Below are 25,374 nucleotides of genomic sequence, written 5' to 3' on the forward strand. Positions count from 1 at the left end.
TAATATAGACGTACAGGGGATGGATATGATAGTCTTCCAGGTAGTGTCAAATTTTTTAAAAAGGCATTAACCAAAAAGATATTGGAAGCTAGAAGACATATTTTTTTACTTTTTAAGCCCCAGGAATTATGTTTAAGGAGTTTTATTCGTGCAAGTCATTCTCTTCTGATAGATCTACCCACGTAAAGTTGCAGACTCCCAAATAGGGCACAGTCCTTTCTATATAGAAGAAAATATTCCAGAACAGAAATAGGAGCAATCGAACGGGACAGCCCTTGAAAGTAAATGAGACCAGTATCTGCAGCTCAAGTCATAAAAGAATAGGATTAGATTTCCTGATATGTTTCATCCTTACCTTTGCAATTTGTTAGAACTGCTGAAGGAAACAGAGTAACATCTGGAATTCTCCCTCCATGAATGTGCACAGGACAGTTTGTCAGCATGAGGTTTTGCAGGACAGGCTGCACAGTTCAGCAATGCAGGGCTGAAAGCTTCGAGACTTCATATGGCTGCCAAACACAAGGGAAGTTAGAAGGGGATAAGTCCAGTGACCAAGAGGAGAAGCTTTCAAGAATGCCATGGGGTTGTTCACCTACAGAGAACAGGAAAATCACATAGGTCCAATCTGGAAGCCTTTCAGACTATAAGAGAAAGCTGAAATCAAATAAATAATTTTGATTTTCCCTCCAAGAGCCCCCAATAGCCCTCAAGCAAGTTGCTGTCAGTCAGAGTCACAAAGTGCTGCTTCACCAGAAGGCATCCTTGGAGAGCCAGCGACCACCCAGCAGTGCCTGCTTTCAGTTTGAGTCCTTCCAGGACCAAAGACCCACCATTCCCTCCATTTCCCTCTTATTCCCATTTCAGCAGGATTTGTTCCCTGTACCTGCAATGAGGGGCTGGGCTGATCGAGTCCAGAGAAATTCAGTAACTCAGGCTTGGTTTGCACAGCCTGTTCTCTATCCCAGAGGGCACTTGGTGCAACTTCTGACCTTCCTAATCCTTCTTCTGCTCTTATATTTCAGCAAAGCTGCCCATACGTCTGCACTCGTGCAAATCCCTGTGGTGGGCCAGTTTATGAGATACCTTCAGGAGGGGTTTTTCACTTACTGGGGAGCAAAAGGGCAGCAATGGGCAGCAGAGAGTAGTGAGAAAATACTTGGCTTGGAGGAGACCAACTTTTTCTAATGTTCCCTGAGCTCAGAAATTCCACTGGCAGTTCCGTATCAGGGAGTCACTTTTATTTTCTTTATGGTATTTATGGATTTGTGATGCAATATCAATATATGTCCATGGTTTCTATTTACACAACAGTGTATTTTTAGCAAAAATTCTACCGTGTTCTCACTTTTTTAACTTAAAAGAAAGCCTAGCTCGTATCCTGCAGTGAAAAACAAACATAGCTTACAGCTCCTCTCCTCCCAGATGTTTATGTGGAAGAGTCCTGCTGTGCTGATTGCTGACAAATATCTCCAATAGAAATGTAATGAGTCATTTTGCACCAGTTTACCAAATAAACCAGTTAAGTGGCACCGTTTGCCATGTGAGTGATCAATAAAGCAGTTAATGTTAGAGCTATTGAGGAACTGGGAGTAAAACAGTTGTTTACTCTTTGCTTTTCCTAGACTGGCTGCGGTCCAGGCAGCAATTACAACTTGCAAGCTTAATAGGTCAAATTTATCTCCATTATCTTTACACAGTACAGAAAGCTTGTTTATCTCATGGTATTTATTACGTACAGGGCCAGCGATAGGGGCAAGCAATCGGATAGGTAGCCCTGCAAGTCACCCCACACACTGACTAAAAGGAGGAAGGAGTTCGTGTCTTAACCTCTGACCGGAGGCTCCACTGGGCTAATATCTGCATCTGATAAATAGTGCCAAACCATACAGAAACACTTGCTTCTGCCTTAATTATCTGCCTCAAGTCTCAGATTTGTAAACTATGCACACTTTTCAAAAATGTATTTGACCTGCCTGGGAATTTATTTTCCTAAGTCAGAAGATTTTTCTACAGGCTGTACAAAGCAGTCTGTGACAGCCTCACTCCAAGAAGGGCCAACTTCAATGCCAGGGCAGATTGCTCAGACCCTTGTTCGAGTCTACTTCCAAACAGCTCCAAGGGTGGAGATACCACACCTCTCTGGGCAACCTGTCCCAACGTTTGACCATTCCCACAGTGAAAAAAATTGTTCTACTTCAGAACTGATCACAGCAAACATGCTAGTCATGCATCTTTACATAGAGGGCGAATTGTAAAGCCTCCCATTACCACAGACATTTCTGGAAATCTTGCTTCAATGGAGCTTTACAAAATAGTTCAGCACCGTGGAGCACATTATGAAACCTCAGTGGGTGTTCATTGTCCATCACAGCCTAGACATCTTAGCCTGAGATCAGCCTTTTGGTAGAAAATTCTGTGTAAAAGTTCTGAAGGTAAAAAGAAACTCTGACTCCAAAAGTGTAAGCGGGGAGGAACGCTGCAAGAGCAGGTTATGGAGCTAGGATGTAATCCTAAACCTTGCTGCAGCATTACAGCATACTGGACTCTGCTGCGCGGAAACCTCTTACATGCCTCAAATAGTAGAAATGGAGATTTTGGTCCACCTTTTTATAAAGTTTGATCCACAATGTGTTTCATGGTCCTGTTCATAGGAAAAAGCATGAAGAATACTTATTTACTTGTTGACATGCTCTTGTAAAATATGTGATGTATCTTGTTTTACCTTATTCTTTGGAGGATATCTCAGAGAAATTACTTGTCCTCTTGATAAAAGGTGTCTCTCAGTCTGAAATGAAATAGAGAGTACATTATTCAGGTATTTGAACTGCTCTGCTTTCAAAATTTAAAACTTTGCATGACCAGCTTAAAACATTTTAGGTTTTGATGCCTTATCTGTCCAGACTTTGTCTGAAGTGGGCTGCTAGCCATACTTCATAAGCGTAGTAAAAACTTGAGTTTCAGGTTTGAAATTTTCAATTATAATCTTCTTATAGAGAGCCTGATCTTTTTGCTGTCCTCATTACAGTTCATCTCTAATGGAATTTACAAAAAATATTTCTGAACTCTTAACCTTTTGTTCATTTTTTGTACAAAATATTTCCATTAGAGATGCTTATTTAAATGGAAGGGCAAATTAAATAAGATGTGAACCCAGTACTTTTGACTAAACATGGATTGCCAGATTTTGGAAGGTCTAGGCTGTTCAATGTAAATGTTTATAAATATAAGTTGCTTATTTAAATGGAAGGGCAAATTAAATAAGATGTGAACCCAGTACTTTTGACTAAACATGGATTGCCAGATTTTGGAAGGTCTAGGCTGTTCAATGTAAATCCTTATAAATATAAGTGCTTCTGTCAGGACATAGCCATTTTCCCTAATTAATGGATTTTTTTCTTTATTCACAGATCGAGAAGACCAGTCTATCCTGTGCACGTAAGTAAACTAATCTATTTTAGTATATCTCAATATTACAATGTCTTTCTTTATTCAAAATTGATTCAAATTCTGATGGAACTGACATATTCTCCTCACCTTCAGTAAGCTTGAACTCCAGTCCCAGTAGATTTACCTGTTGACAAAATAAAAAACAGGTATCAGTGCCGTAGGAAGTCTTTAACGCACAAACTTATTTCTTTAAATTGACTTTCTGAATTCAGAGATTTAAGGGTTTACAATGAACAATTGGGGAGTGTGGTTGTAAAACTGCATGTGTAGAGAGAACAAGGGATTTTAAGAGCTTCCTAGAGGAAGCTGAGGAACTGAGAAAAGTGAGGAACACAGCACATCCCGGATATATCCTGAACTGCTTTTCATTTTTAGCTGTTGGTAGCTCACCATAACTTCCTAATTCAGTTGTCATTGTAGAAAAGTGTGATCTTTTATGTTCATGCTGTTGTTTTGTGCTGTTTGCATATACTGTAGCTAGAACGGGGAAGCTTGGTACCTCCCCGCTGGCAGTGGCCACCCCTGGAGCCTGTGCGCGAGGCAGGGGCATGCTGGCCAAGAGGGCTCAGCAGCACCATGCGGGTTGAACCCGTCTGCAGTCTCTACATAATCGGTTTAGGCAATAGTGAAATACCAGCTAAGCCAGCCCTGTGTTGAACTCTCTGATTTTTCTGCGACCCGGCTGGCTGAAGGCCTCCTCCTTGAGTTTCGACCTGCCAGTGTTCAGATAGCACCAGCATGGGGGGGTCAGCTGTTGCATCATGGGTCAGGCAGTGATTTTATTGCAGTAAGTTTTGTTGTGCACAACTTACTACTCCACAAACTGAACTGGGTTTAGGTTATCTGTCAAAATGTGGCTACTGACTGACTGAATATATATTTATGCAACAGTTTTTAAAAAGCACTGCTACTGATCACCAGCCATACAGTTACTTGTGAGTGCCACTGCTGACTGGAAAAAAATCATCACCGAAGAAAAAGTAAAAATTATATACTATAGCTGGTACCATAAGGGCTAGCATAGCTCTGACCTCTGTTGTAACAATATTTCATTACATGCAAATGTATCAATCAAGAATCTCTCTAAAAATGTATTAATACCCAAAAGAAATCTAAAATTGATGCAATGATGACATAAAAATTGACCATCACTTTCTTCCCAGGATGAAACATGTCACATGAAGACTAATTTACGATATGCATTTCCTCCTTCTATTCCTGTACTTCAGTTTATTTTTCCATTAGTAAACCTTCAGATCTTCTTTTAACTTTGGAATATTAGAATTTTTAAGGAGCTTTCTTTTCCAAATCTATGCCTTTTTGTTCATGAAAATCCATTGAAGGATCCACTTCTGACACTTACCATATATATATATATATATTAAAAAAAAAGAAAATACTTTCTTTTTCACCTGGCCAGCTAAGGCGTAAGGTGTTTCACAGCAGTAATACATAAAATAGAGAGAATGAAATGTCTTTCCCATTTTGAAAACAGCCACAGTAAGTGATTCATTGAGACGTTTAGAATAACTGCTGTATGTTGGATGGGCATCATGACCCATAGCTTAAAACAGTCCTCACACGTCTTCTAAACTAAAAAGATTAGTCAAGCTGAAACCAATGTACACAATGTTAACCACTGCTGGTTTATCATCCTTGTTGGCCTTATTTGGTTGTGCAGAAAGAAGAAAGTTGACTTGGCTTTCAGCTGGGCAGCTGTCAAGTAGAAGCAATTTGCATTACTTTATAGAATTGCTAAAAATTCTAAGAAATTACCTTTTTGCCTAAAATATGTAACAATAACTGAAGACTTCGTGGTGTTGATCAGCTGGGATCTTTTCTTTAAATACCTATAGACTCAAACTTTCCAAGGCCTGGTACCTAAATTGTAAAAAATGTAACTGTAAGGATTCATATACGAGTAGTTGTGGATGCTGCCAAAAACTCATTTATGTTTAGTGATGTTGCAATGTAGACTCTTGCATTCTTCCACTTATTGCTACCCATCTCCCACTTTTCGCTATTTACCTTATGGGAATTCAGCAGGATAGCCAAAATATCGGTGGCAAAACGCAAGCAGAAATTGTGTGCTTTAAGTACGCCGTGCTGTGTGCTTTGTACTACTTCTGCAGTTATTCCATTGTTAGTAGAGCTCACCTGGAAACCAAAGGCCTGGTGGGATGCCGAGTACCTGGGACTCGCCTGACATGCAGCTGGGGCAGGGGCAGGGGCATAGATCTGAGAACTAGGAGTGATTCCGTGTTTCTGAGTATAAATATACCCATTCTCAGGACTTCACCCTCAGCTCATTGAACCTACATTCATGTGGTTAAGTATTGTTTGCATTCTTTTCCAATCCCTAACCTTTGTGTGATTAACTGTGGTATGTTTAAAATGCTCCATCTGTCTTTAATGCTCATGGGTTCTAATGCTTCCTCAGAATTCCCATCTCTCCTAGATTTTGTTATTTCCTCTACGTTTTCTTAATAACTACACACATACTGCCTTTGATCTACTCTCCTCTGTGCACACATCCTTTCCGCTGTTAGCTCTTTCCCATGGGCAGCATCACTGAACATCCTCTCATGTCATTCACTGCCAGTTGCTCTCTGCCACTTTACAGTCAGCTTTAAAACCGCACATCCTATCATGCACATTTACAAGCTGCCTCTCTGGAACATAAGAAACTTTATACCATGGCTGTGCTTACTAACTAATATATCTGCGACTGCATTATTATACCATACCATACATAATAAATATACAATATATAATACTGCATTAATGGTATGAAATCCTATTGTTTTCTGTGTCTAAAAATTAAGGCAGTTAAGACTTTTCCATCCTTGTGTTTTGGTCCCTGTACTGTTCTGGGCAGCCCCCACTGCTCTGCCTGGCTATTGGGATTCCCGGAAATTCCTGCCTGCGCTTAGGCATCCCCCACTGGAGTCTCTCTTCTTTGACACTGGAGTTTGCCATGCAATATTCTGTATTCCCTCTTGCAAAGACCGTGCTGGTCTGTGTTGATCAGCAATTAGATATTGCTGAAGGAAAAATCCCAAGAAATCTGTCCATTTACTCAGAGACCTGAGCAACCCTGGTGCATCAGCAACTAAGTGTGAATTGGACTAAGCAATGGCCAGTGAACAGGCTTGTGACTTCTCAAGCTTCTTCCAATTTCAGTAAAGGCAACAGCCCTCAAAGGAGGCTTCTGGCCTTTAAGCTGTTCAATTTCTACAGATACAAGTGGATCCTACTGGAGTTTTCAAAAGGTTTTTTACTAAAAATTCCGCAGGTGCTTATTTGCATAGCTAAGCACATGAATGTTTTAAAGATCTCCCCTTAAACCTGTCTGATCTTGGGGTTATCATATTTTAGCCACTTTCTGAAAAGAGTGGGTAGAATATTGTTTTCTAGAAAGTAGATGTGGCTAAAAGAGCTGTGCACAAGCTTCAGTTAAACAAGAAACCACCTTGAATGAGAAAACAGCCTGATCAAAATTCAGAATGTTTGGGGTAATGTGAAGACTGTGAAAACAAATGCCTGTTAAACATTTTATAATCAAATAGTTTCTCATTACCTTTTACTTTTTTTCATACATGCATTCAGTTTGAACAGCTTCTATCAAAACATATGGTAGCAGGGTGCTATTTCCACTTGATTCGATGCAGTAACAGACAAAATACTGGGTGAGGCAGTGACCATCCTGCCCTTTTCCCCCTCCTCCCCGCGTTCTTTTTGGGCAAACTCTCCAGAGCCTCACCTGGCCACGGGACCTCAGCCCGCTTTCTCCCCTGACATGTGTCAAGAAGCAGAGTAATCCAGAACATCCTCCAAACTGCAAAGTCCCGTTAGTCAAAAGACTCCTCCACGAGAGAGCTAAACTCTTTTCTTTCCCAGCTCACTAAATCTCAAAGGCTGGAGCTGGCAAGCGTTGCTGCCTGGCCCTTCTCCCACACAGATATCTTGTGTAGCTTTAGACCCGGGGTGGAGCTTGGTGCTGAACCAGCTCAGTCTCTTTTGGGAATTTTTTATAAGTAAACTAGTAGGATCAGTGGGCTGGCTTCTGAGCCGGGTCTCTAGGGGGGTACAGCTGGTCTAGGACAAAGATTTTCATTATCTTTGCACATCTCATACTGCAGGATGAAGCCTGCCAAGCCCTAATGTGATTTAGAGCACCTCATTGACTGCTCTGTGCACAGAGGCTTCCCGCAGTGCCAGCATAGCCAGATTAAGAGATGTGTGAACGGTCAATTTTTGTGGTTCGTTGCTTACCGAAACAAATGCTGAAAATAAATTCTGCTGTTACTTTTTAGATGTTTCCAAAAGTGGAATTAAGCTAAGTCTTATATCATAATATTATTATAGAAAGCTTTCAAATTTTCAACAAAAAAAACCCCACCTTTTAAACTGATTTTTCCCAGTTATACCCAAACGTACAAGAGTCCTAGCTACACCACAGGCTCACCCCACAACAGTGGGGCAAACTTGCTAGTCTCACCTTGTCCTAATTTGGAAACCTATTCTAACTGGGATAATTTTCATTTAAGGTGAAGGTAATGGAGTCACAAAGGATTTAGTAGCTCATGTGGTACAAAAACTCTATTATAGCTGAGTTCTATATATGTGAGCTTATGTGCTTTAGATCCTGTACTGAGTTCCTAAAGCAATGCCTGGCAAGAAATGAGGGAAGAATAAATTTAAACTATGCCACACAACGTGAGAGTGGTGTTTTTAACAGAGCAAGCCTGTAAGCCTAGTGGACCCTTTTGCTCTGGGAAAGCCAAGGAGTTTCTTAGGAGGAAAACATGTATGGGAAGTAGATTAAGTACTGCTGTTGGGCTAATAAGAACTGTGCAGCAGGACCTGCTTTTGATCTATTTTTTTGTGTTGCTCATCTCAGCTGGGTGCAAAGAACAGCACTGGCAGTAAATGCGCTGCCTCTCTGTATGGCAGGCAACAGGAATGATTTGAGATGCTTCAATTAAACAAATGATCAGTCTACTCCCAAAAGATCATGATTAGGACAATGGTAACAGCATTTATATGGTGAAGTCCCACTTTGGAACATAATTTAGGGGTAAAGACTGAGGAAAACAGGCACTCAGAAGAGAGGAGCAGAGTTCCTGGGAGGAACCCTGTTGTGTACGGTCCATGCCAAAACCGCTGAAAGATGCTTGCAAGAAAAAGACCCATCTTTAAAAATTCAGTCACTGAGCTCAAAAGAGCATGTAGATTTTAAAACAGGTGGCATTTCTCATACCACCTCACAATGAAAGTTGTTTCTGCCACCCCAGAAATGGTGGTACTTCAAGGCAGATGCAGAGAAAAAAAACAGCATGACCAATTCTGTTGCAGCTCAGTAGTTCTAGGAATGTCATCCACCTGTGAAGCAAACTAAGAGATTCACATGCTCTCCTCCTCCTGGGTCTTCTCCCTTGTAAGCTTCTTGATGTTCAGAGGCATTGAACCTGATCTAGACGTTCCTCCGCATTAGTTAGTTTTCAAACACGTGGTATTTTATCACTGAGATGAAATCTAGACGTTGTCATACAGCTGTGATGTATCCTTCAGAGTTTGAGGGCTACTAATATTGTTTAATGGATTCTCGTTTGTCATACCTGTCTATTGTCATGGGCACTTAAAAACGATCTGATGTGTTGAAAAATTAGATGTATTCATCAGCTATGGACATTATTCTTCATTACTTAATGACTTTAGAGGTATTTTTCCTACTTGTACCTGTCGAGATCCTGTCAGTTTTCCATTTCATGTTGAAACATTTTCATTTCCCGTTGAAGAACTTTTTATTGTCCACTTCAAAAGGAAGTTAAAGCCTCAAAGTCTATCTGCAGAAAATAGGAAAACCCTCGTCCTGTGCAAGAGCAAAGAGTTAAGGATGAAAGCACAGAACAAAATGTTAAGTAACTTAAGCATTACAGTATGGTAGGATAATTACAAGTAAAATGATGCCATATATGGTAATATTCACAGGGATTCAGGGGAAAGCCAAATGATGGGCACTGTTGCCCTGGGAGAAAGGAAATGCAACTCATGTAGTGATGAACTACAAATAACCTTTAATAACATGCAATAGTTCAAAGCCCGGGGTTTGTTTGAAGAAATGTTGGGGGGGGTTATTTTTTTTCCAAAGAAACAAAGTTGTAAGGTAGATTTATCTGAAAACTTTGCATGCATTTCTCTTCAAATTGGTGTGCTTGGTTTGGAATTGTTCCCAGGACACTTAATTTTTATCAATAAAACATGGAAACATTTTAGCACTGAAGCCCAGGCAGAGACGAATCCAACCTCTAAACTGTGCAAATTAACCCAGGTCTTGTGAAAAGGAACATATTCATCTCAATTATTTCTGGTTAAAACTCTAAAAGCCAGAAGAAACACTTCTCATCATGTCATACCTCAGGCAGGAATTGTTTCTGGTTTCCTAAGGTTTACATCAATGTCAGCCCATCTTGAAAGTTCTGCCCAGCACTTACTCATATTTTTTACGTCCATTTATCACTGGTCCCTTGGTAGGGAAAATTAACTCCTGTATTTCCTAATTAGGAAAAGAAGCAGAACTGCAATGGATCCAGCTAAATAGTTTCAGCTTCAAAAGAGTTGACAAATATCCATGGGATTTTTGAATGTATTGTTCTTTTTATTTTTAAATCCATTTTAGTTTAAATCCAAAGACAAAGAGGTCCAACTTACATTTAGACTGTTGCCCTCCTCACAGCACTAGTTGATACAGTTGAAAGAACTATTTATTACATCCACACCCACTTTAATGCCCTTTTTGATTGCTGAGACAGGACAGTATAAAAACATTTTCGTCTATATAATCATCAGAGCCAAAGGTATCTAGAAGACTTGAGACAATGTAATGTGGCACTCAGAGAGGGAAAAGTAGGCTGGAAATGTTCTTCTGAGAAAAGACTGTGTAAATCTGGCCCTCGTACCTGTGCTTTGAAAACCAGTATTTTACTTCGAGAAAGGGCTTAAGAGTTGTAAGTAAACTTAACCCTGGAAGTCCTCCGGGAGGTGAAAAGTTACCACTGCCCTCCTGCTACCCAAGGGACTCTGCACGGAGCACAGCCAGGATGCCCATTCTGCTGGTCAGACACCTCCCCACACAAGATGTCCCTTACTATCCGGTTAGCAGGGACACCTCAGGCAGTCCCAGCTCTGGTCTCGCTGAATTCAAGGAGCGTTTGAACATGGAGTTCAGATGAGGCAGGATCACTCGCTTATTCTCCAGCACTGATACAAGCTGTTAGTCTACTTTAATGCCAGAGTTTCAGAAGAGAAATCTATTTTATTACTGCTGATGTTTTTTCTTACTGCTGTACCATACCATAGTTAATGTATTTGTTGGTCTTAAAACACAAGCAGACTCCCTGCCAGCTCCACTTCTCATAGATGTTCAGATGCTGCCAAAGCAAGATGAACTGCCATTCAAAAATGCATCATGTTTTAGAATTGCTTTAAATGGCCCAATATCCAGTCAAAATACTAACAGGACAGAGATATAGCTCTGATAATGCGTTCTTTGCATGCTGAAGTCAGGTGGATTCGGAGAGGTCGTGTTCTGGGGTAAATGCTAACTGAGCCAGGCAGTTTCCAGTCCTGTTTTTATACACTAAATACATCACATGGCAGAAGGAGCCCACTAGTTACCTACCTTCTTTTGTGTTACTTTCTTTCCCCTCAGAGGTGAATCTGGTGCTGGCAAGACAGAAAATACCAAAAAGGTCATTCAGTACCTGGCTGTTGTTGCTTCATCACATAAGGGCAAAAAGGACACCACCATCACTGTAAGTGAGCTCTTCCGTATTCAACTCGTCTTCAAGCCTGTTAGGACTGTACTGAGCTGACTGTGCTAACAGCAAGTCAACATCTGTGGCTTGCCAAAGAGTCGACATATTAAGAGTACATAATTACATCACAGCTCTATGTTTATGGAAAAAAAAAACTTTTGACACCCCCTTAGGCATCAAATCAGAATGTACTTCGCTAGAAGAGAAATATTCATAGCTTTCCGTATGCATAGCACCTATTTATATCCTAGCATGAAGCCCTTGAAGTCTGCAGGGGCTTGGATCCTTATTTTGCCCTTGGCCCCTGGCAACTATGAAGTTTGGGAAAGCCTTTAACGAACACATTTTCCAACTGCATCACAAAAATGTATACCAGCATTTAAACTTCCAAAGTTTTGATTGGCTTTGTTAGCAAGCAAGTTTTCTTACTAACTAGCAAAGAGTCCCAGTATAAAACTTCTCTTTTCTTTTTACTCCTCTGTCAGAGACAACAATTTTGACAGGCCCAATTTTTTTAAAAGTATTTTGTTCCTTCCAAAATTTGTAATAGTCTTGCCTTAGTGACTAAAGTTCATTTCCTTGCTCTGAACCATAATATGAGCTTATACCTGCCCAGTTCCCGGAGATCATTAGCATGGCTGAGGCTCTCAACTGTCTTTGTTGTTTTCAGTGATAACAACTCCAGGTCCTACGTCATTTCCAGCCGTTTGAATGTTGCTACATTTTTTTGCAGAAGTTTGAGTAATTCACTTTTATGACAAAACAGGCTTAATTCAGGAAGACATTTCAGTGTGTCCCATGCAAGACTGGGTCCAAAATAAGTAATTAGTAGGGCAGTGGGAAATGAAGTAAAAATCTCATGACCACACCTGTGCTGGCTCTTGGAGCTGCCCTTGCCTACCCTGTATGCCGGCAGACAGAGGACCCCAGAGTGCAGCCTGGCCTCTTCCACCATAAATAATTGTTGTTTATGTACAGCAGATTCTGCTTTGGGGCAGGGGAGGGAGTAGATGTCCCTTTGGGTAGTATTTTCTAGAAATCTGCGATTAAATTTAGTGGAAAGAGTCCAAGACTAAAGGCATCATTTTCCTTTGTTGAATGTTTATGCAAAAAACTTATTTCTTCCTACTGGGTCCCTGCTCAGTGAGTGGCTGGGGGAAATGAACTTGTGGTTTCAAGGCCATTCCTAACGGGCATGTAACTGCAGTTGCTGCTGACCTCTTTGATCCCGAGACGTGAGTCTCAGGATCAAACTGGCCCTGAGACAGACCTGAAGGCAAATATCCACCAGATGGGAGCTGAGAGAAAGTCTAAGTTGTTCTATAACATGCTGACAAATAGTAATTCAGTGACCGGGACTACTGACGCTGCAATTTCAGTCATTAAAAAATAACGAATAACAAAATGCCTCAGTTGCACCAGAGAAGAACTGGGGATTTACCATAAAAATATCTGTCCTTGTCTGGTCCTGGGAGACTAACCTGGGACTGGATCCAAATCCCATCCCTTTACTTCAGGGTTTTTTTTCCTTCAGTTAAAATACTCTATATATGTTAATGGTATTTGTACTCTTGGTATGTCTGCAATAGATTGTTTGTATTTGTATTCCTGGTTTATTTGCATGGAAACTGTGTATTGGTTATTTTAATACAGGAAAAACAATAAAAATGTCTGTGTAATGGAAATGATACTGACACTTGTTTTATACCACGTTATTCAATACAGCAAGGTCCATCTTTTTCTTACGTGAGTAACTTAGACTCTTTGATGTGTGTTTAAGGCACTGAGTGTAGATCTGCATGCTATTGTTGCACCTCGAAAATTTGAGAGAGATTTTGTTGAAATATATTGTATGATATGATAAAAAGCAACAATAGCGCCAAATGCTCTCACAAATCAACCCTAACTGTGTCAGGCTCCATGGTAAAGAATGAGGTCTGACACAGGCAGGGTCATCTTTCAAATATCACTCTCTTCTATATGTGTGTGTTCAAATTGCCATAGTTTGAATGAAATGTCCCACGATCCTGAAAGAGCCACTCAGCCTGAAATTGAGCAATGTGATTTCTGAATGAAAATACCCAAATGCTTTCTGTGCTTCAGGTTGAACTTTTTAGGACTGTTGTGAAATAATTCCTAAACCTCACGGTGTTTGATTGCTTTGGTTGGCTGCATGCTTTCCATTTGATATTGCTTTCAATTCTACATTTTCATGTAACTGTTGAGAATTGTTCACATCCACAAAAGTTAGCATGTTCTTAGCTTGCTGCTATGATGTGTAACAGAGCAATTCCCACTGCAGCGTGTGTCTGCAGGTGTGTTTGTTAGGGCAGTTTCTTACAGGCCCTCCTAGGCCCTCCTGTACTGTGGTGTGCCATACCAGCATACCAATGCTTTGGGAATACAGGCAGGTTTGCTGGCATATTCTTTCTGTTTCTGTGGCAGGCAAATGGGATTTTTTTTTTTAATGGGGTCTTTTTTCCCCCATTCTGACTGCTGCCTCTCAGACTTTGGCTATGACAAAGGGCAATGTGTTGCCCCTTAGTTAATTTAGTACTTCATTTGACAAGCTCTCTGCAAAAAAACTAATTCATTGCTGGCATAGGCAACTCACTGGAGTTCAGTGGACTTACAGCTGCATAAAATGCTAGTAATTTGGAGCCACAGTTTTATACTCCGAGTTTATGGCATAGTTCAGTTCTCACTAGAAGCAGGTGGTATCTGTCTCAGTTTAGCCTTAGACAAGGCTCTATTTTAGTTGTCACCATCTGATTTCAGCAACACCCTATGCTTATAGTGGAGTTTTTAAGTCTACAGAGTGCAACTGGAAAGAGTTGCTCAGTACAGAGAAACTTCACGGACTTTTCGGAATTCATGACTTATTCTAGGACTCCTGTATTAGCTTGTTTGGAAATCTTCCTTCCCTCTTCCTTCAACTATTAGGTAGTAAGTTTGGGGGGATTTTTGGTGGGGTTTTTCTTTTCTTTTTTTCAAAATGCAGTCTTGATACATGCCTTAGCTCTTGAAAGATCTATGCTCTCAGGAAGGTGCTCATTCTCCCGTCTCGTGACCACGCAGATAAGTTTAGCCATTTGCTAACAATCTGTTGCTTTTTACTGATATTTTTGAGACAGTTCTCATCATTGCCACATAAGTTACAAGACATTCAGGAATGGCAGAAAAAGGTTACCAGTTTTGCACATTAATTGGGAAGCACTTTCATTTTCCAAATTATTTCCCCTAGATTCAACCTAAATATTGCCTTATTTTCTAATTAAAATTATTTAAATTATATCCTATTAGCTATCAAGGACTTTTTCCTTTTCAGGGTGAGTTATTTGAAATAATGCATGTTATTGCAGAGTAGTACTCAAAGAATAGGATGAAAAGAAGCAAACGTGAAAGTGAGTGACCTCATAGGATAGAGCTGAATGAAAAGTTCAAAAAAGCTGTATTCATAAGCAAAGGATTTTTTCAACTTCATTGATTTGTTTAGAAATAGGAGTATTAAATGCATGCTTGTTTCATTGCATGATTTGTTTCATTAGCAATTACCAATCACAATTAACAATATAATATGAAGTTTGTGTGTTTGCATGAGAATTCATTATCCTAGTTTGAAATAAATCAATGCATTTCCATATTTAACCTAAATAGCCTTGCATGGATCATTATTAATAGACTTGATGAAATCTGCTTTGTAGCTTTGTGCTGCATTACATTAAAATGATTCTCGGCAAGTTATTCTAATTACATTGTCATTTGCTAGCAAAGGATTTCAATAAACTAACTTGAAAAAGTCATGCTAGAGGTTCCTTTAAGAATATCCCTTCTAAAAATCATATTAAACTGGAAAAAAAAATATATTTGACATTGAATGACCCTTTTTTTTAAGAAAGGCCAGTCGTGATGCTAAACAGATTAATAGACTTTGATCTGTCACAGGCAACAGGGCTGGAAAAGGGTCGTGTATACAGGATAGCAGTCAACTGCACAAATATATAAACACAAAGATTAACAGAGAATGAAAACAAATCCACATGAAGTGCAGTATTCAGCAAAAAAAAGTTAGAGGCTTAAATTGTCTTTCACATTTTTCTCCAGTGAACATACGTTGGTTTAAATTAAGTAATTGTGAAGTTTAGGGTTAACTGTGTCTGAATGAATTTTAGGGTGAGCTGGAAAAACAGCTTCTACAGGCAAACCCTATTCTTGAAGCTTTTGGAAATGCCAAAACAGTGAAGAATGACAACTCCTCCAGATTCGTAAGTAGGAGAAATCCAGTTGGGTCTACGTAGGGGGGAGGTACAGCATCTTTTAAAACACAACGTGTTTTAAAACATGATGAGAGTGGCCCTCATCAGTGCTTCTCTCTAAAGAGCGTCTTAAAATGAGTCCCTTAAAAACAGTATAGAATTCCTCTCTGAAATAGGAATTTGGCCTTATAGAAAATTAAAGATCAAGCTCAAACTTGACAATACCATTGTCGTCTCACAATTTAGCAGTCTATGTGTGGCCTTCCAGAGTCAGTTCCTGCTCCAGGACATATCCACCTTCAGAATATTTGCAAACAAAATCTATACTTTCTTTTCCTTTGCACCATATGAGATATATGTTGAGCATATATCTTATAAGGTGTGACTGTTATTTAGCAAGAGAGGTTAATATATTAAATTAAAAACTACTGGAGAGAAAGAAAAAACAGTCATACGGATTCAAGTTAGAATGATGTGAGCTGAGGGCTGTCACTATTTGATGACACTTTTTCCTGGGAGTGCTGGCAAACGCTTGTTTTCCCTGCAGACCCTCCTCTCCCACCTCTGCTCTCTCCCTGCAAAGTTCAGGGATCCACACAGATGAACCTTAGCTGAGGGAGTTATGCAGATCCAATGCTATTCCCTCATTGAACTTGTGGAAATCAAAGTAGAAAATAGATGTTGTCATATCCCCAGCTTCCAAAGCCTGGTCCAGTAGGGAGGACTCCTTTCCCTCTAAGTGCCTGAACGAAATGTGGGGGCAAATCTCTGCAGAGGGAATATCAGAGAAGTTCACTTCCTTTCAGGCTTTTCCATGGGTTGCCCCAGCAGGAGGGAATCAAGCATGTTATTGTTAAGAGGACGATGTACATGTCTTATTAAACAGGCTAAATACTAATGTTGGAAAACCTGGCATAACCTGGAAGAACAGCCCAATCTAGATCTTCTTTTCATTCACAGGGCAAATTCATCCGCATCAACTTTGATGTGACAGGCTACATTGTCGGAGCAAACATAGAGACTTGTATCCTTTTCAGTGAGCTGCACTGGAAGCTAACTAGGGTGAGCAGAAGGAAGTAAGATAAACAAGCTCCACTGCATGTCTAAGAAAGGCAAATATTGCTGAGGCTGGTATAAACAAAGATGGAGGGAAGTGGCTCCATTTATGCTGATACCAGCTTTTCAGTTTGTCTTACTCTCATGTTTACATTTTCAGGTCTGTTTTCTCAGCTATAGGAAAGTGTGCTATTCCCCATATACAGCTTCAGAAAATGGAAGCACCATACCTACGGCAACGGCAGGGGTTTTTAAAAGCAGAGTCCCAATAATAAGATAATGGGAAAAGATTGTTTTGTGATTAAGATTGCATGTGATATTGAGAGCTATGCGGTCGTTTTGTTTCGTATCAGTGTGATCCTGCATGGGTCACTCCAGTTCCCAGTGGTCTACATTTCCAGCTGCATAAAAAGTTTTGAAACTTTACTGTTTCTTACTGGTGCTGTGACAGGCACTTTGAAAAAACACTGAATGCTTGGTATTACCGCTACAGTTTACCCAGAAACTTGGAAAGTGCTTCCCAGTTTTCAAGTCCAGGTTTGGCACTTTGTCCTGGTCCTGACCATATGTTGGGATGAAGTCCAGATGCTCAGTACGGTCTCACCCTCAGCCCTGTGCACCCTGCTTTCTGTAAGAGAAGGGTCCTCAGCCTTGGAGACTGAATGATCAAGCCTGTGGCTGCACGTCCCCTGCTGTTTAGGTATAGCAAAGGTCATATATGTTGTACTGGGATAGAGGCATTCCAAGAAAAAGCATTGAGAATAACCTGTTAAGGGAGAAGTCTATATGATACTTAGTATGATAGCTTTCTAGTTCATGTCTGGGAGATTGAAGGGTCATTTTAATAAAAGTAATATACCTTTCCCTTCCACCCCTCTAAAGACTTTATATTAATAAAGACAAAAGAGACAGGAAAAGCCAAAGAAGCTGGTGCAGCCAAAAGAGCTGTCTAAGGGTCCTTACAGTTCCTCTCCCTTTGTCAAACCAAGGGACAATTTATCCTGGAATTGACTTGATCTCTGCATATTTTGTTAAACTGCCATGCTCAGAAATTACATGTTCTGGAAACTCACTCAACTGAAGTGAAGCAAATATTTTGCCAGTGCTGATGCCCCAGATAGCATCAAGTGCTAGATATCTCCAGAGCACTTGTCTGCTCTGGATGCTAAATACTGCCCTGCTGTTTCAAATGACTCACCCAGAGCAGTGAGCTATATAGCAATAACCTCAATGTATATTTTCAGGAAGAAAGTACAGACATATCAGAGAAATTCAGCTCAGCCTGACTTTGCTTGCCAAGTACTGTTGCCTCTTCCCTTGGTTATGTTTATGAGACAGCGTGTTTTAATGAACAAATTAATATGTAGCTAGATTCCTCAGTGCTGCTTCTCTATGCTCAGATGAGCATAGAGAAAGAGCTGCTTGCTCCAATAAATGAGAAAGAAAGATGCAGCTATGAAGAAGGACCATATCTCTTGGGTGTAGCATCAAACAACAAACAGTTTATCTTTCTGCTTTTATTTTGACAAGTGATCTTTAGAAAAAATCAGGTTTTAATTTTTTTGGTCTTAACTGAAGTTTTATCTATAGCACTATAGCTTTAAAAAAGTGAATCACTGACTGATACTGAAATACTTACACTGTTGCCAACTTCATTTTTAGTAGTTTAGAGTCACAAAAATGGACCATAAATAAAATTTGCTTTTATTGCTTTTATACCTACAATACTGGCCTCAAGAGCTTTTGTCTAGCAGCCCCACCTTATGTTGAAAAGATTATATTGGTACCTCATTTTAAAAGTGGTTTGAATTATATTGTGAATACTATTTTTATATATTTGATTTCAGAAGCATTTATGTCTATCGTAGTGCTTATTACCATGATTACCAGCATTTACCATACAATAAGAGGTAGGAAATTGATCTACTCATTGTGGTGAGAATGTTACCAATACGAGAGCTCCTGCCACAGAATTAGACGCATGTTCATGGTAGACAAGCTCGTGGCAATATTTCAGCAATGCTATTGATGGTTCTGAGGCTGATGGCACAATTAAGGGAGGACTGAAATATGTTACTGATTTTTTTTAACACACTTGACAAACAGATTTGCTTGAAAAATCCCGTGCTATTCGTCAGGCTAAAGATGAGCGAACGTTTCATATCTTTTACTATTTGATTGCTGGAGCTTCTGAACAAATGAGAAGTAAGTTACTTGCTAATGATTCTTAGATCTCATCGAACAGTCTGAGCAATGGCTTACTTAAGTAATTTATCTTAACTTCTTTAATGGTATGTCATTCAATCCTTTCTATAATGAACAAATCTTTAGCTATAGAAAATAATTCTCTCAGGTGAATTATAAGAAAGCTTCAATTTATGTCCACCTGTTTGAGCCAGGTTGTTTGCAGTTTACAGGATGTTTCAATTTACAGGACATGTAAACCCATTCAGATCCCATCTTGAATGATATCGAGAAGATGAATAGGGAAGAATTACTCATTTTTTACATGAAAGAAATTGGGGTTCCCAATAAAAATATTGGCTTGTGGTGTTTGAGCCTTGTTTGCAGTTTACAGGATGTTTCAATTTACAGGACATGTAAACCCATTCAGATCCCATCTTGAATGATATCGAGAAGATGAATAGGGAAGAATTACTCATTTTTTACATGAAAGAAATTGGGGTTCCCAATAAAAATATTGGCTTGTGGTTTTAAAATAAATTAAGAGAATGTCTTTCCCACAGCACATTATTGCACTGTGAAACCCATAGCTTCAGAACGTTGAGAAGGTGAAAAGTGTAAGTGGATCCAAAAAAAAAGGATTAGACATGGAACATTAGATATTGGAACATCATATATGGTTCAAATATGACATCTTTCCCTAAATCACTGGTTGCCAAAGAATGTATAAAGCAATGGATAACTCTGTATTTTCCCTGGTTTTTACGCTCCTTACCTAAGAATCTGTTGTTGGCCACAGTATAGGGCTGAAGGGTCTTTTGGTCTGGCCCACTATGGTTGTTACCTGGTTCCATTCTTAGTATTACCTGATATGAATCCCCACAGGGAGAGGTGTAATTCTGAGTAGGTTACACATGGTGTTAAATGAAAGACTTTTGGGAAGAATGGCTCAGATTTGAGTCCATAGGGTGCAAAATTCCACTGAGGGGCAGAGACATTCCTCAGTTACTAATGAAAACTGGAAACTTAACACAATCAAGCTTGCTAAATGAAGAGTTATTTTGAAAACATTTGTGCACCATAAAACCCTAAACTCCTCATACAAGCAGAGTCTTCCTTTGGTGAAAACACTGGTTTTTTTCCTGTTGTTCATTGGGAGAATTCATGAACCAAGAGCATTAAATTGATGCACTTAAGTAAAGCTTGTCTTCGTTGCTTTTTAGGTGATCTGTTGCTGGAAGGCTTCAGCAATTATACCTTTCTGTCTAATGGCCACGTGCCTATTCCTGCTCAACAAGATGATGAGATGTTCCAGGAGACCTTGGAAGCCATGACAATTATGGGCTTTACTGAGGAGGAACAGATAGGTGAGAATTGTTAGCAAGATTGTATTCAAGGTATACATCTGCAAGTGACACTATATAGAGATGCAAATGCACAGAGGTTAATTCTGTCCAGAATAATCACTTTGCAAAATATACGTATGAAGTAAGATTCTACATTCATATAAGAAAATTAAGATTATTTAGATTTTATGTCCATGTTTCTTTGGAGAAGTGTGATCTTGCATGAACCACCAACTGGAGGATTCTAAATGTACCCATGTTATTTAAACTCTTGGCCTCTTGTTTCCTCTGTGTAAAACTATTACCAACCGTTACCTAGCTACTGTTTCTAAGAAGTGCACTGTGAATTAGTGCCCGTAGATTTCCCTCCTTCTCAGGAAGTATTAGATTAATTAAACCATAGATGTCTCATGGAAAGAGAATGAAGGTTCTCTCATAAGGCGAAACTTCTCAAGCACAGATTCGTTTCTACCTGACCTTAAGAATAATATGGGAACTTAGTTCTGCATGATCAGGAGACACAAGATCAAGGCAGGATCTAAACACAGGATCAAGATCACATAACACAAGCAGCATGGTCAGAGCCAGTAACAACAAGCAACCGAACTGGTGGCAGTACAGTGCCTGAAGACAACATAAACCAGCAGCAGGAATCTGGGGGGAGGATAGCAGGGGCTGAGAACAGACTGGCAGTAAAGACACTGAAACTGCTGTCATAGATCCATGACACAAAATACTACAGCCTCCTTGGAATCATTGCCACCTTTGTATTAAACAGGGCGATGCTTCAGGAAGTCTTGTGAGTATTAGGGTGACTGTTCTTGACTTGCAAGGAGATCTAATTGCGATCTACTGCTTTTAGGTTGTTGTTAGAAAAGTTCTACTTAAAAAAAATTACTACAGTGGCCTACCTTTTCCCATTGCTGCAGAGGGTACCGGTGGGAGCAGCTGAAGCCAATAATGAAAACTTTTTGCAAAGCACCTCCTTCAAACATTTAAGCTGGCAGCACTTGCTGGAAACACAGTGAAAGAAATATTGAAGAATCACCACCTATATTGGAAAATAGAGTACATATCATCAAAGAGAAATTACCTCTGTGATGCACAGAACACGTGGTGATGCACAGGGCAGCTCTATAGAGTAATTTAAACACAAATCAAATAAAATAATTGTCACAATAGTTTGCTGTCCGTCTGAATGAAGAATTGCAAGGCTTTTACTTAGAAGTTCCAGAGACCTGCTTGTAGGAGGAACATGGCATGCGCTCCTGACCCATTTGAATTCCACAGCATCGGTGCAGTTGTCAGCATGCAAAAGTACTATAACGTGGTGTTTTGAAAGGTAATTCGTGTTTATGAAAGGGAAGATTTCTCACTAGAAGAAGTCCATACATACCCAGAACAGACTACTGAATTCAAGCCAGCTCTAACAACAGTAATGACCATTTAAAGCCATTTTTTCAGAATTTTCCAACAACTAGCATGAAAAAGTTGCAAAATATTCTGATTTAATTTTGAAAGAAATGGAACAGACTCAAATAGCTCATATTTGTATTCACTGATTCAGAAAAAAGAGAAATAAAAACAAAGAGCATGAACCAACAACTAAACTATCTTGAAAATGTGGGCCTACCAGCGACATCTATCTGCACAGCTTTTACCTCTCACTGTTCCTAGGAGTGTGCAGGGCTTCAGCTGATGCATGCCAGTGTGCATTGCCCACGGATGCAAATTGCCATGCCCCAAGTGACACCTGGTGGCAGAAACAGCGTCACCCCATCACTTGAGCCTTGGACGAGCTGTGGCAGCCAGGAGCAGAGCTCCGTCACATCCCGCCCCTGCATCAATGACTGAGGGATGCTGAGAAAAAAAAAGTCTTGCCTTGCAAGACAGCAATGCAAATCCCAGCCTTGGTAAATTCAGATGATGTGACTGATGAAAACTGGTTCATTCTCCTGCCAGGGCATGTGTATTGGTGTTGACAGCAGCATTCTCCATTACAACAGGAGTCATCGTATTACTGTCTGAACGCCTTTGATTTCATGCTCTAAAGTATAAGCCCATTAGGACAGTATTCTTCTCCTGTGTAAGCTTACCAAATAAACAAATAGAACTCCCTAGATTCATACAATCTCATCTATAACATATCAGTAGATTTTACTACCTGAAGTTAGGCGACATCACATTTATATATATTTTAGTAATGAAATATTAATCAATTACTTTTCTGTACTTTGACATTAATCCTTCAAAGATTTGTATAAATTTGATTTTAATTGCACAACTAAATATCCACATGTTCCTGCATAACTGGGGCTTCAGAAGTGCCACACATTTTTGAAGCTGCTGGTAATCCATAGATTTTTTTTTTAATTTATTTTAAAGACAGAGATACAGATTGTCAAGTGAGTGAGCAGGGAAGATGCTACAAGCCACTGTGAGTGGGAGATGAATTCCTGAGACCTGGGGGTCTGCCTGGGGAGCCAGCACAACTTAGCTTGGATGTGCTGGTGTTCCCAGACTGGCCTGTTTAGTCCACTGCACAGATTGTTGAGATGCTGCTCAACCAGCTCCCAAACTCCTGCAGTTTATGGCACAGTCTTTTAAAGCAAACGTAGCTCTTTCCATAGAGGTACAGACTACCATAGGCAATAGAATGAATCTTCATTATTGCAGAGAATAGAGCTTTCAAAATGTGTCCATTCTGTCCCTCATTTATATTATCTTTCTCTTACAGCTATACTGAGGGTTGTTTCATCTGTCCTACAACTGGGTAATATTGTCTTCAAGAAGGAGAGAAACACTGATCAAGCTTCTATGCCAGACAATACTGGTATGATTTGCCACTTAAAAAAAATCAGTTAACATTAAAAAATTAATAAAATAGCAGCTGAATAAGCACTCTTCATCAGTATTTTTTATTTAATTGTTATTCCATATATACTTCACAGGCTTTAAAAGATATACCATACTTAAAATCAGCTCATTCATCATTACTTTTTCTAGTAATCTTGAATCCATAAATTGATGAACAGTGAATTTGCTGCTTGGATCATGAATAATACTTTTATGGCAAGTGGCATCTCTTGTATGTACAATAGAGGAGCTTTTAAGATAGATAAATAACTTCACATGCTTGCTGAGCTGCTCATATTCACAGTTACTGACTGGCTAAGAGCAAATTCAATCTGAAATAAAATATCTCTCTTTTATTCTAGCTGCACAAAAAGTGTGTCACCTGATGGGGATTAATGTGACGGATTTCACAAGATCTATTCTAACCCCAAGGATCAAAGTAGGACGAGATGTTGTTCAGAAAGCTCAGACCAAAGAGCAGGTATCTACTTGCAGTCTGCTCAGCTCTCCTGAAACTATTCTCCTTTCTTCTTTTTTTCTTATACCTTGTCTAAAGGGAAATGTCAGTTTTCTGTCTCATTATCTCTACAGAAATTAGCAGCTAATTGGGTTTCTTCTTTCACTTACAATTTTCTCTTCTTTTTTTCAGGCGGACTTTGCCATAGAGGCTTTGGCCAAGGCACAATTTGAACGTCTTTTCCGTTGGATTCTAGCTCGTGTAAACAAAGCTCTTGATAAAACAAAAAGACAAGGCGCTTCCTTCTTGGGGATCCTTGATATTGCTGGATTTGAGATTTTTGAAGTATGTACTGTGCGACACAAGTTGGCTAAACTCCTTATTATCATGCAATGGTTTGGTTATAAGATGACAAAAATCTAAGTTCAGAGCCACAAAAACAATTTGGTTCTTTCAAGCTGGCTAGCAGCCTGTGGCCAACATGAACCACAGGCCTGTTACACCCGGCTGCTTGCCTTTCCCTTGGGCAGGGAGGGCTAGGGGCTGGCAGCATACTCCTGCTGGGCTTCTGCAGGGCTCAGGGTTTAGAGCCAGGGTCTGCTTTCTACAGCAGTAGAAAACTATAGCAATTTTCATCTTGTCATTTAAGTTCCCTCTTGAAGGTCTCTTTCTAACATTAGAAATTCACTTTTTTCCTCTTCACAGATCAATTCCTTTGAGCAGCTGTGCATCAATTACACTAATGAGAAACTTCAGCAGCTTTTCAACCACACAATGTTTATATTGGAGCAAGAGGAATACCAGCGAGAGGGCATTGAATGGAATTTCATTGACTTTGGCCTTGACCTGCAACCTTGCATTGAGCTGATTGAAAGACCAGTAAGATTACATCTCTATAAGTGGGATACTACATAGGTTGCATCGGGGTCAGTTATATATCAGTACAATAAGAGAGCCATTTAAGGCATTTCAGATCCTTTGTTGCCTGGGAGGATTTGTAACATAAGGGATAAAAAAGGTGGTGCTCTTTCTTTGTCTCTGCCTGTGACAATACTGATCTGATATTGCTCACGTTGCAGACCAACCCTCCAGGTGTCCTGGCTCTGCTGGATGAAGAGTGCTGGTTCCCCAAAGCTACTGACACATCCTTTGTGGAGAAACTATGTCAAGAACAAGGCAACCATCCCAAATTCCAGAAGCCCAAGCAACTCAAGGATAAAACTGAGTTCTGTATAATGCACTACGCAGGAAAGGTACTGGACAGAGTGAGCTATTTTGACTTAGGGAACTTTGATTCTTTGATGCCCAGGTGCTAAAAAAGAAACAATCCGGTAGTTGCACTGATAAGGGACAGCTTTCATTGTATAATGTACATATTAAGTGTTTCAATTACATAACATATGAAATAAGATTTGCAAAATGTTCATGGTTGTGCTAAGCTCACATGAAAACAAAAATAACCAGCACCGGGGTTCCTGAAAATCCAAGTAATTCGGATTCCTTTCTAGCAAGCAGATTTTTTAAAGGCAGGGCAAGTGCCCTGCCATGGATATGTCTGCAAAAAGCTTCTTAGATGCTAGTACATGTAAGAATAAATACTCAACTGAGCTCTCAACCATAGAAAGCTTTTCACATTATTATTATTTGTATGATTTTGTGTTAATACAGTGCCCTGTGTTCTTGGACACTCCAGATATCTTTATCAAGAACAGATTTTTGATGTAGCACTGTTTCCTGCAGGTTACCTACAATGCAACTTCCTGGCTAACAAAGAACATGGATCCGCTAAATGACAATGTGACTTCTCTGCTGAACCAGTCTTCAGACAAATTGGTAGCAGACCTTTGGAAAGACGGTATGAATTGCAACTCTAAATCAGTAACGTGGTTTAAAGGGAGAAGCTTCTACTAGAACTTTTAGACAGCCATCCCTTGCTGGCAGGACACAAGTGT

General features: G+C 39.8%; 1 protein-coding gene across 1 annotated transcript in view; it reads left to right on the top strand.

Moving 5' to 3' along the window:
- The window catches only part of MYH11 (myosin heavy chain 11), a 65,315-nt gene that overhangs the window by 18,019 nt on the left and 21,922 nt on the right, over positions 1–25,374 (top strand). The window contains exons 4-16 of the mRNA XM_009281630.1: positions 3,408–3,435; positions 11,162–11,264; positions 12,993–13,013; positions 15,440–15,532; positions 16,484–16,547; positions 18,686–18,784; positions 19,987–20,130; positions 22,847–22,942; positions 23,328–23,446; positions 23,615–23,767; positions 24,128–24,301; positions 24,502–24,675; positions 25,163–25,277. Coding sequence (XP_009279905.1) covers positions 3,408–3,435; positions 11,162–11,264; positions 12,993–13,013; positions 15,440–15,532; positions 16,484–16,547; positions 18,686–18,784; positions 19,987–20,130; positions 22,847–22,942; positions 23,328–23,446; positions 23,615–23,767; positions 24,128–24,301; positions 24,502–24,675; positions 25,163–25,277 — 1,383 coding nt within the window. The remainder of the gene's footprint in view (positions 1–3,407; positions 3,436–11,161; positions 11,265–12,992; positions 13,014–15,439; positions 15,533–16,483; positions 16,548–18,685; positions 18,785–19,986; positions 20,131–22,846; positions 22,943–23,327; positions 23,447–23,614; positions 23,768–24,127; positions 24,302–24,501; positions 24,676–25,162; positions 25,278–25,374) is intronic.

Source organism: Aptenodytes forsteri, unplaced genomic scaffold, assembly GCF_000699145.1.
Source record: "Aptenodytes forsteri isolate BGI_AS27 unplaced genomic scaffold, ASM69914v1 Scaffold84, whole genome shotgun sequence".
Taxonomy (NCBI): domain Eukaryota; kingdom Metazoa; phylum Chordata; class Aves; order Sphenisciformes; family Spheniscidae; genus Aptenodytes; species Aptenodytes forsteri.